Raw genomic sequence first — 19,246 nt, forward strand, 5'->3', positions numbered from 1 at the left:
ACGTGGATAATGTAACAAAGTAAAATAATGGGTTCATGCACTCAAAACTACATGCTCCCAACTACTCGGTATATTAACTCGAAGCACGACAGCTAAATAGATTTCTCAACATTTTGGGTTCAAAGTCAAGAAAATATAGTTTTATAATTATTATTATTTATATTTACGTATTATTATACGAAATAATTCAAGTCTTCGAATCCACATAGCATAGATGCCGACACTTCGTTTTCTACTGGAAATAGTCAAATTATTCATGTATCAAAATTCAAAAATGAATTTTTCCCACTTTTTTATTTTCTTAATGTATAATATTAATTATCCTTTGCTTTTATCATTTTATACCTTATCCAACTTCTCAACTTATAAATTTGAACCAATACTTCATAATACATGTGCTGTGAAGTCATTTTTAAGCTTATTAGAAAAGAATTGAAGCTTTCATTTTTACACCATCACACACCGTATTTTCCTAACTTTTACATGCATCATACATTCCCGACTATTTCTGCTGTTTCTCTCATCATGTACAATTTGAATATTTGTTACAAGTCTAATTATAATAAGATAGGCAATAAAAATTCAGAAAATTAACATTATACAATCATATAAATAAATGATGTGGATGATGTACTTCATTTTTAGTATGATCAATTAAGAGAGAGCCACCATCGCTCTTCTTTTTGAAGAAAGATGTGGATTCAGCGAAAAAAATCATTCACTCTCATCCCACCTTTGGTCGTAGTAAAAAAAATTATAAGTCGAGTCAACCTCTTGAAAGAACATCAGAATTTTAGTTAGCTTGGAATTAATTACTACTATGGACGAGTTGAAAAACAAAAGACGGGTAGATGAGGAGGATTGAAGTGACGTGTTTTAAATCCTCGACTCAATTTGAAGGAATCTAACAATCATTAGACAAGATACCAACCTAATCAATAGGATCATTATTTGTCATAGATGGTCCAAAGTTGTGGAAACAATTGATAAATTACAAATGGATTATATCCCTTTCATGAACTTCAACATTTCTTAACCAAAGAATCAAGACCATGAGGCAAGAACAATATTCCATTGTAAAAATTTCTTTTTTCCACGAATAGGTTAATAATTGTAAGTTTTTTTTTTCCCAGTTTTTCTTGTTTGTGATTGAAAAGTTTATTTTTTTTCATTTTTATATGTGTTTGTTTGCAATTGATTTTTTTTCCCATTTATTGCACAATTAATTTTATTTAATTTTAATTTTACTGAGTTTTTTACTAGAATTGGATTCACCTTGGTTGTAATTATCATTTTAGAGAAAGACGAATAATAAAATGGGGGTTTCTTTGAAAAATAATATTTTTTAAAGTAGTCCTTCCCTAAAAGAGACTCCAAATCTCAAGCCATATTGCAAAAAGAGTTGAGAAGGAATTGCATGATGTGCATGTTACTGGAAGCCGAAGCACCCCTTGACGTTGAAGTAAATAATGATGTAGAATATGATGTTCAATATTCATGGGAAATTGACAATCAACGTTCGTAATCAAGAACAAAAGCACTTATGTATTTATTTCACGATAATAGCACCACCATAGATAAATTATTGAATAGTAAATTTATGAGTCCTAACGGAAGGTAAACCAAAAGGTTTTCTTGCACAACATACCATTACCTAGTTCTTATAACTTTTTATCAGCGACATATTTGAGTGAGTGTTGATTAAATCTCTTTCTCATTAATGCGATGCCTTGATTCATCCTCAATCTTTTTCCTTGCTTTCCTTTCCAACTTCATCGTGTAAAGATATATAGCAATGTTCCCAGTGGCTTTAACGAAAAGCGAAAAAGTTACTGCAAACCTCAAAAATGGCATGGATTCCCACATCGAGTCAGATGCAAAACAATTGATACGCTACAAAAAATAAGATTGATTTCGTGGATTTGGATAAAAGTAGGTAGCAAATATTATACTCATGCACTACCAAAACCACACCCATATTCTCGCAAATATGGGCAGCTTTTACAATAAGAAATCCTAAAATATCTCCATTAGCACATTTTTTGCCTACCGTAACTCCTAAATTGCCAAAAAGATTTGATTTCCTTCAATAAATATGATGGAGACCACACAGAAAAAGAGTTGAGAAACGATTATGATAAGAGGAACTGTGATGAAACTCGACAAGAGCCTTCTGTAAAATTAATAAATACAAAAAAAGTCAGTCGATAATTTGTAAAGATAATCCAGAAATTTCTGACCTCTCTCTCTAGCAGTGCCGTGTCTTCCCTCCAAACACGAACCCTAATCTCCAATTGTTTTCGGGGGGAATTTTTGGGCTATTCTATCAAAGTAGAGTTGTTTGTTAGATTTAGTAAGTTTCCATCTAAATGATATTCTAAAAAAAAAAAATAAACGAAGAATATGGTAAGATATATTATAATAAATGTCTAAGGTTCCTATAAAAAAAAGTTTGAAATCGAGTTAGTGTACTAAGACTTCAAATTGATTTATATAGGACCAAAACTGAAAAACGTTCACATCATGAGATAAAAATGTAATTTTCTCTTTTTCTTATGCTAATTATTTTTTACATTGAAAATTTAAAAATTATTTCAAAATAAGAATTAATAATATATATTTTATATTTTCAATGAATAATTATTTGAATAGGATTTTTTTGATTTAAAATATATGATTTTTGATAATAATATTTTGAATTTTAGATTATCAGATATATGACCATTTTGTGAATACAAGTCACCACCACGGTAATTAATATTATGGACGCATGCAGTTACCATAAATAAACATTGCCCCATATGAAAGCTTCCATAGTAATTATTTTTCCAAACAAGAATTGTAAATTTATAACTGTAAAAAATCTATAACCGTTACCATATTTACGCCCGGTCTAAATTAAGAAACTTCAATACCTTTTAGACAATATCATTGATCTTGATTTTCTTGGAAATATTAATTTTTTGCAGATTCATCTGAATTGAGATTTCTCCGAAAGCATCTAATAATTGAATTAGATCGTTAATTGTATCGTTTTTTATTTTTATCCCATTCGTATTATTATTAATCGTAAAAATCGATTTGAAACGTAAACGACCAATTCTCAGCCCAATAAGACCATGGGCAGCCCATAAAATGTTATTTAGTGGATCCTTGATTATTGTCTGCACAAGCCCATTTATGAGATTATATATCCCCTCTGCACCCGCATCACACCAAATAACTCACCCAGACCAGCGAATTAAAAACCCCTTAAATCTTAAATATCAAAAATATGACCGTTGAGCCAAATCCTTTTATCACCTCTTTCATCTCTCCCCAATTTTGTAAAGATTGCAAATCCTGTAGGAAAGATTACAAGAAAATGTCAGATACCGAGGTTCCGAAGAAGAGTGCCGATAACCCAGAAAATACATCCAAAAAACAGCCAGAGATTTCTGAAGATTGTCCGGGAAATCAAAATTTGTTCAGCCCAAGGTTTCGATCGGTCGCCGCCATGGCCGGATGGGATGAAGAAGCACTTCTGATCGCTAGTCATATCGTTGAAGATACACCTGATAGATTGTGCAAGCAGCGGAGAAGATCGGATATACAGCATCTCAAGACCTCACCAACAAATTCAAGAAGGTATAATGTACAGTGTGTTATTCATAACACGTTTGATTTGTGATTGTTAGTGCCGTAAATTTTTGCAGTCCCAGTCAAGTACAATCATTTTTATTTTTCTTTAGTAAATTCATTGGGATGCTAAATTGTGTGGTGTTTACAGAAAACGCAGGGCTCATAGGAATAGTCCAGTTTCCAATCCTGAGACCTGTCTTGATCTTGAAGAAGAAGATGATTCAACATCATATCAACAAGGTTTGATTTACTTTCGATGACTTTAGCTATCTATTCTTTTACATTTATTAGAGGGTTATGGGAGTTGCATTATTTTTTTGGTTTTGATTATTTTAGGCGGTGATAAAAAGAATATAGAGGTGAATATTGTAGCAAAAGTAGAGCCGAATAGAGAATCGATTAAAGAGGATGGTAAGGACTCAGGTGTTTCTAGCCCAAGCCCTGTTATCCCTTGCCTTGATCAGCTTCGTGAAGAACTTTCATGTGCAGTAAGAGTTGCCTAATCTAGAATTGCTTTCTTTGTATTATGGTCATATTTTTTGTCATAATCTTGAGCTCTAACTTGAGAATTGGGTTATACGGGCAGATTTGCCTGGAGATATGTTATGAACCCAGTACTACACCTTGTGGACACAGGTAAAAGAACCTTCTAGCTCAACTATTTCGATTTTGATTTCGTCTCTTGGAGAGGATGCCTAATATAGATGTTTGAATTGAAGCCCACTTGGACTGTGATGTTTAGTGAGACAATCTTTCTCTCAATTAATCAAAAACATGTGATTTGAATAGAGTCTGAATCATTTACTTTTAATTTATGGCAGTTTTTGCAAACAATGTTTGCGTTCTGCTGCTGACAAATGTGGGAAGCGATGTCCAAAGTGCAGGCAACTTATCAGGTATACAAGGCAGTAGACAGTAGTAGTTGCATGCTATTTAAAGTATCAAAGTGATAAGAATACAAGAATGGTTGGTTTAATTTAATTATGTACCAAACAGCAATTGGAGATACTGCACCGTGAACACAGTTCTCTGGAATACAATTCAGCTCCTGTTTCCAAGAGAAGTCGAAGCAAGAAAAGCAGGGACTACCTCGGATACTAGTACTACTACTAGAGCGACTCGAGAGGAAAATAGTCCAGCCAGAACTAGACATCGTAGCAGGAGAAACAGATCTATTCAAGCTTTAAACAGTCCGGAAACAGATGACACAGACTCGGATAGAAGAAACCGTCGTCGGCTCAGAAGCCTAAGTTCACGAATTTCTGGTACTTTAGGCAGAGGAGAAGAAGCTAGTTTAAGGAGAGATTTGCCAAGCCAGGATGAGGATGCTTTGAGATTGCAGAGGGAAGAATTCATGGAGGCGTTTAGTGTGGTACCCGATGAGCACAGAAGAAGCTCACTTGCGCAGGCTAGAGCAAATTTGATTGCTATGGCATCAAGGGTTCGTTTGAGGGGCAGACATATATGACATTCTTATATTTGTTGATTCTTAGTTGTCTTCACTGAGCTGAGAACCACAAACCACAAACCTGAAAGTGAGAATACTGAACAAGACATCTGTTTTTAGTGTAGACTATAGAGCGAGCCATGATTATAGGGGTTTAATGCAACTTCGAGTTTTTATAGGGAGGTTGGATACAATTTTCGTAGCCCTTCCATCTTTAGATATTTTCCTAAACAATTTTGTTATTTTGCATATTTTAGTAACAGAAACATTTGCTATGTTTTTTATATAAAAAAGAATTTCTAATTTTTTTACTATCATCTTTATCATTTCATTATGGTTCATGTATTTTAAAGAATCTAAAACCCATTTTCAACTCTAATCTTTTCTCTTCATAATCTCCTCAAAATAGTTTTGGTTGTAGAAAAACTAATCTCTCACAAAGTCGAGGATTTTATCAGCTGTCACCTAATAAAATAAATAACAACATATTTAACATGTAAAAAGACAAAATGAACAACAGACTAACATGTCGCTGATGCACATGTATCAGAATCAAGCAAAGACAAACATGTGAAGATGTCAGGGATGCTTGAATGGATTATAGACTTCTTTCACTAACATATTATTAATAAATAATACATGATTGTGACATCTTCACGAATATAAAACTCTGGACAAGATAAAACAATATATTGGTAAACATATTGCAAGTACAATCTTAATAATCATAGGTTCAAGTAAACTGGAGGAGATTCTGAGAACCAAAACTGATTTACTTTAGAGAAAGACAGAGTAATAAAATGGGAGTTTCTTGAAAAACATTTTTTAAGTAGTCCTTAACTAAAAGAGACTCGAAATCTCTCAAAATATTGCAAAATGCTAGAAATTTGACTCAACCTAACATTGCATGAAAATTGACTCAGTTAGTTCTCATAAATGTGATGTGTGATGACCAGAAATAGTGACAGATACAATCAATGCCAGTTGTCACCTATGCAAGAAAAAGTCGGTATAAACTGTCCCTGGTATCGACCTTGTGAAAGTACACGCGCACAAAATATTCTCCATTTTAAGCCTAAACATTAATTAAAGAGTAAAAATGACATCAATAAGATTTTTGTCTCAATATACTCGTTTGTGCATCATCCTCTCAATGATGGCATTTATATCCGTATCAGAGGCTGCACATCATGCACCCACACCGGCGCCTTCACCTGCTCCACCTTCTCAATCTGGACATGGAGCCCTCCCTCGGCTGCTGCTAAATTTTCGGAAAGTTTCTTCGTATCGATTCTAATTCCAGCTTTCATCTCATACTGCTTTTCTTTGCTCTATTAAATCTTTTTAGTGTGCATTTTCAGTTATTTAGTTTTTGTTTGGGGTTGTTTTTTGTGCTATTTGTTGCTGTTATGGTTTTTCAAAATTGTCTTTTACTGTGATATATATGATCTATTTTGAGTACTGATTTGAATCAATAAATTACCATGAGTCCATCACATTTTATATTGGTGTTCATGGATTTTGACCCCGCAAAGTTTTGATCCAAAAATTCAATAAATTTAGGGAAACCTAGTAGTATGATGAGGAACCTTTACCAAAAATAGTTGATCTATAAAAATTAATAACGCAAACTGAAAAAGGTATAAGAAACACACCGATGCCTCAAGAGTAGTAGGTAGTAGGCAACTTACGGCTCCTCAAATTGAGTCATTCTCTTTCCGTTGGCAGCTTGTAAGTGAGCCTAAACCATCTCCGAGAGTCCGGGCAAAAGGGCAATGAATTTCAAACGTTAATCAGTAATCAAAATATGCGTTACAAAAAATCAGTGCAGAAGGAATGGCACAAAGCTATATTTCATATCTCATTACATCGTGTCAAACAGAAGTACACGTGATCTTGAGTATGGCAGACCAACACTAATGTCTATGGGAATGCTTTCTGCTGCCATGGTAAGTCTCACCGTTCTTTCTGTTCCTTCTTTGCATGACTCTAAAAGTGAAGGAAACAACTCCAATTGCAGCCATAGGATAAAACACCATATATGGGGCCAATGCCAACGCAGAAACAAACGAAAAGTAGCCAGCAAGGAGATAACCAAAGCTTAACCTGATTTCCCACAAAGGGAAGCCCGGAATAGGAAACCAAAAGAAATTTAATTCGGGCTTTGGATCACATATACCATGCAAGATGACACCAGTGCTAAGTAAAGAATCCCAAAAACGTGGAAAGTTTTGGCAGATACCATTCCGCTGCAAATTATGAAAGACGGTAATACATTATACAAGGATATAAAAGTACATCAAAAGCTCACAGGAACTACGTAAATCATTCTGAATGCTGTCATATACAGCATAATATTCCATAAAAATGAGACCATCATTTGAGCATATACTGGCTCAAGACTAACCTTTGCATATTCACTCAGGACTATCCCTGATTTATTGCTGTCAAATAAGATGGATCGTGCAAGACTGTGAAGAATAATACCGTGACAAGAAAGAACCCTGCCTAAATTTATTTCTAGGAGTCATAATTCCAAACTACACCAGCTCAAGTTAAATATGATCACTACAATAAATTGGCTTTAAAATGATGAGCTCTGTTCGCAATGAGTTGTTCATGAGTTATTTTCATATTCTTTAATGAAAACTAGAATAAGCTTCAAAACTCAAATGGAAAGATTGTAATAAACCAAACATACCTGGAGCCAAGCCACAAGAGAAGGGACAAACATCAGTGCCGCAAGCAAATGTAAAATAAGCAAGCCATGGCGATGGTTGAAGGTTTCTAATTGTCTGTCACTATAGCTTCTTGTAGATTCTGGGCTACTAGAGCAGTTTACAGCACTAGAAAATAGCTTGCTTATGTCACCTTCAGACCTGGAGTCGTATTGCATTGAGTTACTTTTACACTCATTTCCAGATTCACGTAACTCTTCATTCTGAACGTGGCTGCGAAATGAAGCCATCAAAAAACTGTTCACAAAGACAACAAAACTGACATTAAGGTCACTTTAAACATGGATATACCTTGAAACACCAAATAAATATCACATGCCAGTACGTAATTCAACGGTAAACACCAAAATCTCAAGAAAAGAGATCTGACCAAAATAAACACAAGCAAAAGAGTAAAACTTGTGGGCAACTGACTATCACATGAGAATAACCAAAACCTAGTTGTATGAAAACCTTTTATACATAATTTTTCTCAGTTCAAGCCTCAAGGGAATCTCAAGATTTCATTTTAAAAAAAGTTAATGAGTGACAACTAAATTTATTGATACCTCGAGAGGGCACCGTGGCAGCACAGAATATGAGATAAGAACAATACAAAAAGTCCGAGGGCAGGATGGACAAAACAAGCCAGCACAACAGCAACAAATGCCATAAGAAGTAGTGAATTCACCCTCATAATCCTTACCACCTGCTCCGTGATATTAAAACAAGGTGTCAAATACATTATCGAGGAATAGAGGATTGTATGTTGGAAGATTCATCAATTCATATTAAACAAAAAGATAGAAAGGCGACAACAACAAATGAAAGATCACCTTAGCAGATGCAAAGCTGGATAATAGGTTAGAAAACCATTGGAGAAACTGAAAATCGAAGTTTCCTTCCCATGCCTCCCACCTTAAACAATGATCTTGTTTTAGCAAGTACGAAAATACAAACATCCCAAACCAGAGAATGTTTCTTTTACAAGAATGTTCCAACAATAGGAATCAATTGTTGAAGCTTACATAGCTCAGACATCATGTAGGAAAAATACCACTCTCGCTAGTTTGTAGTTGGCACACATGATTTTGCATACAGATGTATACACAAAGAAAAGCAGAAACAAAACGGGGAAAAGCTACTAACCGTCTCTTTGTGATTACATGGGTTGTGCCAGCAACATAGAAAAGTAATTGAGAAAGTGATATCAACGAGATCACGGCCCCATTTGCTAAAATATAGCAAAGCGATGACACAAGAATGAAGTTTATAACTGGAGGGAGCAATTGAGAGCTTAGCCAAGAATAGAGCAAAGCAAATAAAAGAGGCATTGTGGCAAGGAAGAAAAATGGCCTCGGTAATCTCAAATTAGATTCGACAGCTGATAGCAGTGAAGGTATTGGTTGATCAAATTCCCACGCATGTGCTTGCCTCGTCAGGGCAAAAAATATAACAGCAATGCTAAAACCGCTGATCTGCATGGAACAAGTTCCATTCAAACCTAAACTTGTGAGAACTCGTCATATAAATTGAGAAATATGATCAAGCTAGCAAATAGGTAATGAAGAATGAAGAAAGAGCGGGGTGGGTAAATTTAAGCAATTATTCTTTAACGGTTTTGTTAAAATTAATGTCAACTTAAGTCAAGAGAAAGCAAGCGAAAAGAATATTAAATTTACTAAGCTCATAATGTGTTCATAACACTCATAATCAACTCGCAAACAAAATTGTTCTGTTTAATATTGATAATACTGGAGGAGAGAGAAACATGCATATGAACAGATATTCGACAAATAAGGGGAATATATTTTAGACTAACGGGAAATAAAAATGCTTACACACAGAGAATTGACAAACAGGTAGATTTCATCTACTAATGCTATATTCTGAGAAGGGTGATGTGAGAATCAACCTGAGAGAAATACAAAAGCAAGAATCTACCAGCAGCGGCAATGATAGAAACACCAATAGCAGCTTTATATGAACAGTGTGGGTCTACCTGGAAGATTCATGGAGAATAACAACAGTTATAAGTACAAGAAGAAAGGTCGTGAAACAAAGAAATGTACCATTAGCGAGTGCTACTGGGACTAAAAATTATTTTTTAGTGCCAAGAGCTACCAGTAACAAAACCGCCGTCTTATCAGACTCTTGCGAAGAAGTCCAGAGTCCAGGAGACGAATCTACGATAACTATTTCAGAATACAAATTTGGAAAAACATGGAGACCAGATGTCGCATCCCAAGCAAGTGCAACTGGTGGAAAACAGCGAAGTCGACAAAACCCTACATCCCAGCAATCAGAAAATGGAATGACAACGCAGCTAGATACAGAGGTGAGAAAACATCTTCAGATATGCTCAAGAAAAGGTTCCTGATAGCTTTTCATTAATAATAATAATAACAACAATTATAACAATAAAATCATAAATATTAAGAATTTCATGCATCCACACACAGCTCACAAGAGAACCTTACTATCAAATAGTGATATATGATGAACGTAAAGACAATAATGGGAAACCCTTACTGCCAATTTCCATATCTCCGGGATCTAAACCAGGAAATTCTGACTTCCTAATTCCACAGCCCGTTGTTCTGAGAGATAACGAAATAGGAAGAAGACCTAAGCTAACAGAAAATGTTAGATTGAATGCAAGAGGATGATCCTCTTTCAATGTTATTTCCTGCAAACAATAGAGCTATGCAACAATCAGTAAAAGAGCATTAGGAATTTCAGTAAGCTGTACATTAAAAATCTCAACCTTTTCCAAATATGATGAATGAATCAACCAGTGAGGAGGGAATAATTGCTCCCCATCCTTTGGATTGAAAAATTGTCCCACTCCCATTGATGTAGCTGGTGGAGGTCTACCTGAAACAGTCTGAAGGAAAAAAATCTCTTAATTTCATTAATCATCTTATAAGAATGTTTCATTGATCATTTCATAACAGAGGCCAAACAGGAAAAGAATTGTCTAATAAGTATAATTCCCTTTTCCTATCTTCAGAGGGTTCCCAGAGATCCTAAATGAAAAAGTACTATTTGGCAGGTTACAATCCTAAGAATCATGGAGTAATTTCATCTTGTAACTACTTAAAAAGGAGCTTTTGAGGAAAAATATACACCAGAATAAGATTAACGTCCCGATTCACAAAATTATTTCACATCAAGCTATTGCAGCATGAGAATTACCAAAGTCTGCAAATCCTACACATTTTATGAAACAAACCATAAGATTTGAAAATCAGAAAAAAGAGTGACTAAAATTTGTAAGAAACAGTACCGGGCGAGGTGCCACTGAAATTGTCATGAATCTGAAGCCATTCAGATCCCGAGGACCCAACCAAACAAAGGCAGACGGAGGAGCTTGCTCAGTCTGACTACCTGGCTCAATCTTAGAGAAAAATGTCCATGATCAGAAAGCATATATATTCAAACTAAGTTATTAAAAATCGGTATAATCACAATACATGAAATATAATACCTGCCTAGGTGCTGGTCTAGAAGGAATATGCACCATTTTTGACGTAACTTCTAAAACACGATTGTTCATTGACAATTTCGACGCCAAAGTTCCCCTCTCCGGCCAAAGATGAAGTCGCACTCCAAAACATGGTGAAAGATTTGTCACAAAAATAAAGTGGTTTTTCCTGTCTGCGCCCTGAATATTACAAAAGCTCTATGAAACTTACATGATATTGTATAAACATTATGACCTACTGATTTATCTATTGGAGACTCTTTTGTCATTCAGGTTATGCATCTTTCAGATCTATAAGGAAAAAAATTATACAAGTTAAGGGAGCGTCTACTCTATGTTTTACCTATTGGAGAAGTTGAGCCTTGGAAAAAATATAAAATGCATATTAGAAGAAGATATAGTAGAGCTATAAGAAGATATGTTGACCAGTAAACTTTACTGTACAATCTCACCCTGATGAAAAAGAGCAAGGAAAGGTTTTTGAACTGAAAAATAAAGCTAACCAGTTTCTGAATGTCCAACCACCGTCTTCTCCCATCCATGGCTAAAACTGTGACAGTACTAGTTTGAATGTAAAGGTCCTTTTCAAGTCCATCTTCACTCCACTTTAGATTACTTGGGCAACCAGATACGCCAAGAGCTTTTGCTTCTGTCCGTAGTTTTGAGTTATTAAAAAGCTTATCAACTACTAAGCCAAAAAAACCTCTATCTGCTACAAGTATAGAAATCAAGCACAGACGTAGATTACTGCTCTCTATGAAAAATATCAATAGTATATTATCTGCCTATTTAATTAGCTGCATCTCGAAATAGGAAAAAGGTCAAGAAATCATTTTACAGACAAATATGCAGGTTGCTCAGAGCAGTGACCGGAGTTTATTTGCCTCTAGGAAAAAACTGTCAATTTCTAAGCATAATTTGAAAATGAATAGGCCAGCTTCTAATTCTATACAGGAAAAAAAAATATCAGTAAAATACCAGAATGAACGTTTCTGTCTTGATTATGTAGTTGGTCAGACTTTTGTGTCGGTGTTGAATGTCTCGATGGAATAATGTTATGATGTATTCCACTATGAAGCATTTTAGTGAATACTGCAAGTCTGCTTCTTACATTATGAAAAGGTTTCCCGGTCCTCGTGTGTACCAGACTGAGAAGAGTGTGTGACACCTGAAAAGTGGACATATTTCAGGGCAATACATCCTCGAGCATTAATAGATCCAATGGAACAACGTGACTCACTTGCACAACCAGCTGATTACACCATAAGATAACCTGATGTTCCATTGACAACCAAACATTCTTCATAGCAGTGCTACTTATCATAAAGCCATGTGACGGAGGCACTATACCATCAAGAGACTCCAACTTTGAGCGGACCTAAAATTAACAGAGTAAGTCATGCATAAAGCATTGGGCAAAGCAAGAAGAGCAAAGTAAAATATCAGTCAAAAGATAATAATTAAATCGATGGGTATCCAAAATCTACTGCACAATGGCTAGCACGTCTAGATGCTGTGGTGTTCTTGAAAAAACAAACTATATCATAAACATCTTAAGAGAGCCGGTAAGGAACAGCAATACTGACACAAATAGACAAACTACGGAATAAATTTCCCTTCACCATTCATCAATGCAAATGCTGATGCTGGATTTCTGGGGAAGCAAGAAAGTAATAAGAAAGTTTATGCGATATCACAAATCATTGTGTTCGCTATCACATAAAAACTTCATGAATTTGCCTTGATCCAAATTTCTAGTTGTTTCTTTAAAACAAATATCTAGACTTTTCAATAATTAATCTTAAATGTTAACCTTGCCTGGTAATCATTATAACCACCGGAAATGGATACAACAACAACATGCGAGAGCAAAGGATCTGCTATTCCAGATTGAGAGGTTTGGACCTCATACCCTTTTCTCCACTCGTGATTCACATGAGAGTAATAGTGACCCAAGGATGGCTGCAATGCCACAGGAGGTGATCTGGGAAAAATATGATATTTCATATGTATCTGATAGCTATAAACAGTGATTAAACCAACTCTAAAAAACAAAAAGAAAAACATAGTTTACTGGTGCGGGGTCGAAAGTGTCAAGACAGTTTCAACAGTAGACTTCCTCAAACGGGGATGCACAACTGCAGCCCTAGCAACAAAACCTCCCATTGAATGACCAACCAAAATAACACTTTTGGGCAGACTTCCAGAGAGAGCAGCCCCTTCTTTAGCCCGTGCATCTTGAGATTCTTTATATTGATCTAGTATCTACCAGAAATAGTGAAACATTGCAAGAGGACAAGAGAAATGAGGAAACTTAAGAACTCATATCTCATTTTAGAAAAATAATAACCAACTTCATACCCCCAACATTGAGAAAAATTGTTATACATATAGACTACTTCATCATCAGCCTAAACAACTGTTAGGTGAGTTTTAAATAATGTAGGGCCCACGCTGAATTTTTATATTCCGTAATAACGAATCCCACATCGAAAACTTAGAAAAATGATTGAAGGTTTTAGTTATAAATAGAGCTCAATTCCTTCAGTTATTGTATCCCAAAATCAAAAGCTTTTCAGCTTTGATAAAAAGAGAGTGCATAGAAAAAGGAGTGTATTTTTTTCTTGAGTGCAGGAATTCTCTTTTGTGAGTTAGAGAAAATATTTTCTCGGTATACTCGAGGTTGGGATCGTGAGATATTGAGTGTATTGGTGTATACACTTGTTGTAATATTTCTCTCGGTTATAAAAGTTGCAGTGCTCCGTGGATGTAGCCTATATTGGGTGAACCACGTAAATCTTTGTGTTCTTGTTGGTTGTTTTATTCCGCATTTTTTTGGGTACTATTATCATCGTGATCGGCATCACTTCGGGGTAATTCCCCAACAACTGGTATCAGAGCCTTGTTGTGAAAATTCTTAAAAATTCTGAGTATGCTCTGTGGTTGCAGCTTTGTCTGATCTTCCACATCAGAAAAGATTTTTTGATTTTCTGTTAAGGCTAGAGAAGTGATGGCCGGAGATGATGGATCGGGACCGGGAATCAACAAGTTCGACGGAACAGATTTTTCGTTCTGGCGGTTACAGATTAGAGATTATCTGTATAGCAGGAAGTTGCATCAACCTCTATCTGGAAAGAAGCCAGAAAAGCTGGAGGATGATGACTGGAAGCTTCTTGACCGACAAGTGTTAGGAGTAATACGATTGACCCTAACGAAGAACGTGGCACATAACGTGGCGGAGGCAAAAACAACGGAGGAGATGATGTCCATTTTATCGGACATGTACGAGAAGCCATCAGCAAGCAATAAAGTCCATCTCATGAAGAAGTTATTTAACTTGAAGATGAGAGAAGGTGCTTCGGTGGCTAAACACATCAATGAGTTCAACACGATTGTTTCACAGCTAACATCTGTTGAAATTAAATTTGATGATGAGATTCGGGTACTTATTCTTTTGGCGTCTTTACCAGACAATTGGGAACCAATGCGGGCAGCGGTTAGCAACTCTGTTGGAAAAAGAAAGCTACAATTTAATGATGTCAGAGATCAAATTCTTGCCGAGGAAGTTCGCAAGATGGATTCTGGTGAAGGAACATCATCAAGTTCTGCTCTAAATCTCGAGAATAGAGGAAAGGGCAGGAGTGGCGAAAAGAGTTTTAACCAATGGCATGGTGGGTCCAAGTCAAGAAATGGAAAAGACAAAAGCAACTTTGAAAAGAATGTGAAGTGCTGGAGCTGTGGTGAGACTGGTCACTTGAAAAAGAATTGCAAATCAACAAAGAACAACGCTAATGTTGTTACTGAGGAGGTACATGATGCTCTGCTATTATCCATGGAAAGCCCTGTTGATTCTTGGGTTATGGACTCGGGAGCTTCGTTTCATACCACTGGTAATCGTGATGTATTCGATAATTACATTGCGGGAGATTACGGAAAAGTTTTCCTGGCTGATGGAAAATCTTTGGAAATAATTGGTATGGGTGATATTCGGATGAAGATGACAAATGGATCTGTCTGGAAAATCAACAAAGTAAGGCATGTACCAAAGTTGACACACAATCTGATTTCAGTGGGACAGCTTGACGACGAAGGTCATAAGGTGACCTTTGGTGATGGTTCTTGGAAAGTGAAAAAAGGAGCCATGATTGTTGCTCGAGGAAAGAAAACTGGAACATTTTATATGACTTCCAGTTTGAGAAATAAATTAGCGGCTGTGGATGCTGGAGCTAATTCAAGTCTATGGCATAGTAGGCTTGGGGATACGAGTGAAAAGGGAATGAAGATGCTTGTTTCAAACGGAAAGCTACCGGGATTAAAGATCGTTGAGCACAAGCTGTGTGAAGCTGTATTTTTTGGAAAGCAGAAAAAGGTGAGCTTTTCAAAAGAGGTCAGAGAACCGATATCGGCGGATTTGGAGCTGGTACATACTGATGTATGTGGACCATCTCCTGTGACATTCCTTGGAGATCACTCAAGATATTATGGCACTACTGTTGACGATTCGAGCAGGAGATTTTGGGTTTATTTTGTGAAAAATAAATCGGATGTTTATGAGACCTTTAAACAGTGGGAGTTAGCCATGGAAGATGTGATGGATTTGCTGTCATCCAATCACATGTGGAGGTTGTCAGAACTTCCTGAAGGTAAAAAGGTTTTACAGAGCAAGTGGGAGTACCGGTTAGAAAATGACGGTAGCAAGCGGTACAAAGAAATACTTGTTGTAAAAGGTGAAAAGAAAGTCATTGGTTACACTGATATTTTCTCTCTGATGGTAAAGTTAACTACTATCAGGACTGTACTTGGATTGATGGTAAAAGAAGATTTACATCTTGAACAGTTAGATGTAAAGACGATGTTTCTTCATGGTGAGCTAGATGAAGAAATGAATCAATCACAGGGATTTGAAGTACGAGGGAAAGAGAAAATGGTGTGCAAACTTCAGAAGAGCTTGTATGGTCTCAAACAAGCTCCAAGACAGTGGTACAAGAAGTTTGATGGTGTAATGAATAATGATGGTTTTCTGAGGTATCAGGCTGATCACTGTTGTTATGTGAAGCTTGATGGTTATTATATCATACTACTGATATATGTAAATGATATGTTGATAGCAAGAGCTTGTCTGGAGGAGATTGATAAACTCGAGAAAGAGTTATCAAAGGAATTTGCTTTGAAGGATTTGGGTGCTGCAAAACAAATCCTTGGAATGAGGATCCTTAGAGATCGAGTGAATGGAGTCTTGAAGTTTGAGAAGATTCCTGAAAGCAAGAATCCAGCTGAGATGCTCACGAAGGCTGTTATCATGGAAAAACTGAAGTTGTGTTTGACTTCAGTTGGTCTCCTGGACTAACACAAAGGAGGTATGAGCTGCTGCACTGATGGTGTGAAGACATGATTGGAATCAAGTCTTCAAGTGGGAGAATTGTTAGGTGAGTTTTTAAATAATGTAGGGCCCACGCTGAATTTTATATTCCGTAATAACGAATCCCACATCGAAAAACTTAGAAAAATGATTGAAGGTTTTAGTTATAAATAGAGCTCAATTCCTTCAGTTATTGTATCCCAAAATCAAAAGCTTTTCAGCTTTGATAAAAAGAGAGTGCATAGAAAAAAGGAGTGTATTTTTTTCTTGAGTGCAGGAATTCTCTTTTGTGAGTTAGAGAAAATATTTTCTCGGTATACTCGGGGTTGGGATCGTGAGATATTGAGTGTATTGGTGTATACACTTGTTGTAATATTTCTCTCGGTTATAAAAGTTGCAGTGCTCCGTGGATGTAGCCTATATTGGGTGAACCACGTAAATCTTTGTGTTCTTGTTGGTTGTTTTATTCCGCATTTTCACTTCGGGTAATTCCCCAACAACAACATGGTTTATGCCAACGAAGAAGATAGATTACTTCATCTTTACTAGACTTATTTCTTTTACTAAGTTTTCTTCTGCGTAACTACCTGCCATGTATTTTGAATTTGCCATTCACAACACAAGCTTATCGGATTTCATGCAAAAGTGACAAAATGATACCCTGTGTATGGCATATACAACATATTCTGAATGCTCTTGAAGTATCCGACCATCCATAGCAGAATGTTCACCTTCAAGATCCACCGCAAACCAATCAAGCATAGAAGTGTATTGATTTGGTAGCATATTTCCAGTCAAATTAGCATCTAATTCATCTTCCAAATATGGGAAATCTTGGTAAAAATCCAGTTCAAGTGGACCATTTTGATAAGCTCTGTCAGACTCGGCACCCAGGGATCTGACCTGCATCAGAGCAGGCAAACATATAAGCAAGTGTGTCCAACAGTGAATATGAAATCTAACATTCCGGCCTCTTGAAGCAATCCAATCATGATACACCATTTCATTCAAATCAACGACAGCATCGTAAGAGTGGCTACATGGCTACTCAAAATTTTTGCCCTTCATGCGGCTGCATGTCAACCACTTGACCGATATTTCAAAATCCATGTTGTATAGTATAATATAGACCAAAAGCTTCCTAATATATGCCCATCAATAAATGCAACAACTATGTCAAAATCATTATATTGTCCAAATTTTCACCTGATAAAAAGGAAATACTAATGAGAGTCAGGATAGCATCAAAACTCCACATAAAGAGAGATGCATACCTGTTTGTAGCTTCCACCATTTCCAGGGATGAAAAGAACTGGAATGCCATTAAGATTTTTAAGATGCTCATAAAAATCAATCTTTTTCCACCCTTCGTGGTATAGATACAAGCCGTATTTTGTAGAAGACACATTTTCTGGCATTGATATGGGAATGTATGTAGGATACATGTATGTCATTACACAACCATTTGATATTGGTTTCAATAAACCATAAAGACCAGTAAGACCTATCGATACAGCAAAGATAGCAGCAACTGCTACTCTAACTTTAGGTTTAAAATCTTTCATATCTGGAATACACTTCTGATTCCCACTCAAAAAACTATTGTCCAATCACCGGCTGCACGCAGACGCTCCCAACTATGTAAACAACCAAAGATTCAAGATGAAACAAGTAAATCAGACGTGGCAAATATCATCTTACACCAAGCGAAACAAATCAAACAAAAAGTAAAAAAAATGTCAGTAGAAAAATATTATAATAAGCTGTAGAAGCTCAACCATTGAAATGCCGACATGTACATCTAGTCCACAACAGTTAACTGGAAGTCTTAGCAAAGAGATGCGAATCAGTTCACAGAGATAAATTATGCCATTAATCTGAAAAAAAATGAAACAAATAAGCAGAAATGGAATCAAAATAACGGCGGAAATCACATTACTAGAAGCTCAAAAACGGAAAAAACCAATCGCAACAGTAGAAAAGGTAAGAAAAAGTAACGTACCTTCAGGTGAGAGAAAAACGAAGAGACTAAAAGTGGGAGAAATCGAAGATGTGAGAATATATCGCGGAAATCGTAGCGTTGATTCGATTCTTAATTAATGGAACTGTGTTGAAGTATAGTTGTTGGACCCTTGTTGGGTTTGGGCGAGAAACCCGATAAAACGGGTCAGATACGTCACTTGAAATTGGAATTGGGCCGGAATGAAATGTCAGTGGACCATTTGATGATGAATTTTTGAGCTTGGAAAAGCCCATTGATATTTGTTTTCTATTTTAATAATTACAACTCAGACGTGGGGATTTTGTCTCCCATATGAGATTGAGCGGTGAAAGGCAGCATTTGTTGATGATAAAGAGTATCATGGGTTCAAAAGATGTGAACGACGTTCTCTCCTCCAAGTTATGGAGATCTCAAAATTTGTCTTGATTGTGTTTATAAATTTGAATCATTATATATTTAATGACACACAAGGTGACTAGTTGAGGTCTTCTTTCTCGAATGCAGCAAATTAGTTAAACATTTGGATTGAGGTTCTCAGCAATAATAAGATTGTTCTCGTTATCATCTATTTTAAGGGTGGACCATAATAATGCTCGTAAAGCTTGTTAAAATC

The 19,246-nt window shown here is 36.1% G+C and overlaps 2 protein-coding genes across 8 annotated transcripts; one reads left to right on the forward strand and one right to left on the reverse strand.

Moving 5' to 3' along the window:
- The first annotated feature begins 3,242 nt into the window (after positions 1 to 3,242).
- On the forward strand, positions 3,243 to 5,326 carry LOC140806353 (uncharacterized). Its single transcript, XM_073162964.1, has 6 exons — positions 3,243 to 3,627; positions 3,770 to 3,861; positions 3,958 to 4,109; positions 4,208 to 4,257; positions 4,443 to 4,517; positions 4,618 to 5,326. The coding sequence occupies exons 1-6, from the start codon at positions 3,275 to 3,277 to the stop codon at positions 5,087 to 5,089; spliced, it is 1,194 nt and encodes a 397-aa protein (XP_073019065.1). The 5' UTR covers positions 3,243 to 3,274; the 3' UTR covers positions 5,090 to 5,326.
- A 1,518-nt stretch (positions 5,327 to 6,844) lies between these two features.
- Positions 6,845 to 18,765, reverse strand: LOC140806350 (uncharacterized). Of its 7 annotated transcripts, none has more exons than XM_073162956.1 (20): positions 18,634 to 18,765; positions 18,431 to 18,508; positions 17,906 to 18,268; positions 17,292 to 17,534; positions 13,347 to 13,537; positions 13,091 to 13,256; positions 12,513 to 12,650; positions 12,251 to 12,440; positions 11,776 to 11,921; positions 11,276 to 11,452; positions 11,075 to 11,185; positions 10,553 to 10,672; positions 10,318 to 10,474; positions 9,910 to 10,073; positions 9,701 to 9,787; positions 8,935 to 9,263; positions 8,622 to 8,703; positions 8,355 to 8,494; positions 7,770 to 8,043; positions 6,845 to 7,317 (listed from the first exon to the last, which is right to left on the reverse strand). In XM_073162956.1, the coding sequence occupies exons 3-20, from the start codon at positions 18,194 to 18,196 to the stop codon at positions 6,985 to 6,987; spliced, it is 3,339 nt and encodes a 1,112-aa protein (XP_073019057.1). In that variant the 5' UTR covers positions 18,197 to 18,268; positions 18,431 to 18,508; positions 18,634 to 18,765; the 3' UTR covers positions 6,845 to 6,984. The 7 variants fall into 7 exon arrangements, with proteins under 7 accessions (XP_073019057.1, XP_073019055.1, XP_073019053.1 ...); XM_073162954.1 differs by having other exon boundaries at positions 18,410 to 18,508; XM_073162952.1 differs by having other exon boundaries at positions 17,906 to 18,508.
- Positions 18,766 to 19,246: the final 481 nt, after the last annotated feature.

The sequence above is a fragment of the Primulina eburnea genome, chromosome 11, assembly GCF_022965805.1.
Source record: "Primulina eburnea isolate SZY01 chromosome 11, ASM2296580v1, whole genome shotgun sequence".
NCBI classification, from domain to species: domain Eukaryota; kingdom Viridiplantae; phylum Streptophyta; class Magnoliopsida; order Lamiales; family Gesneriaceae; genus Primulina; species Primulina eburnea.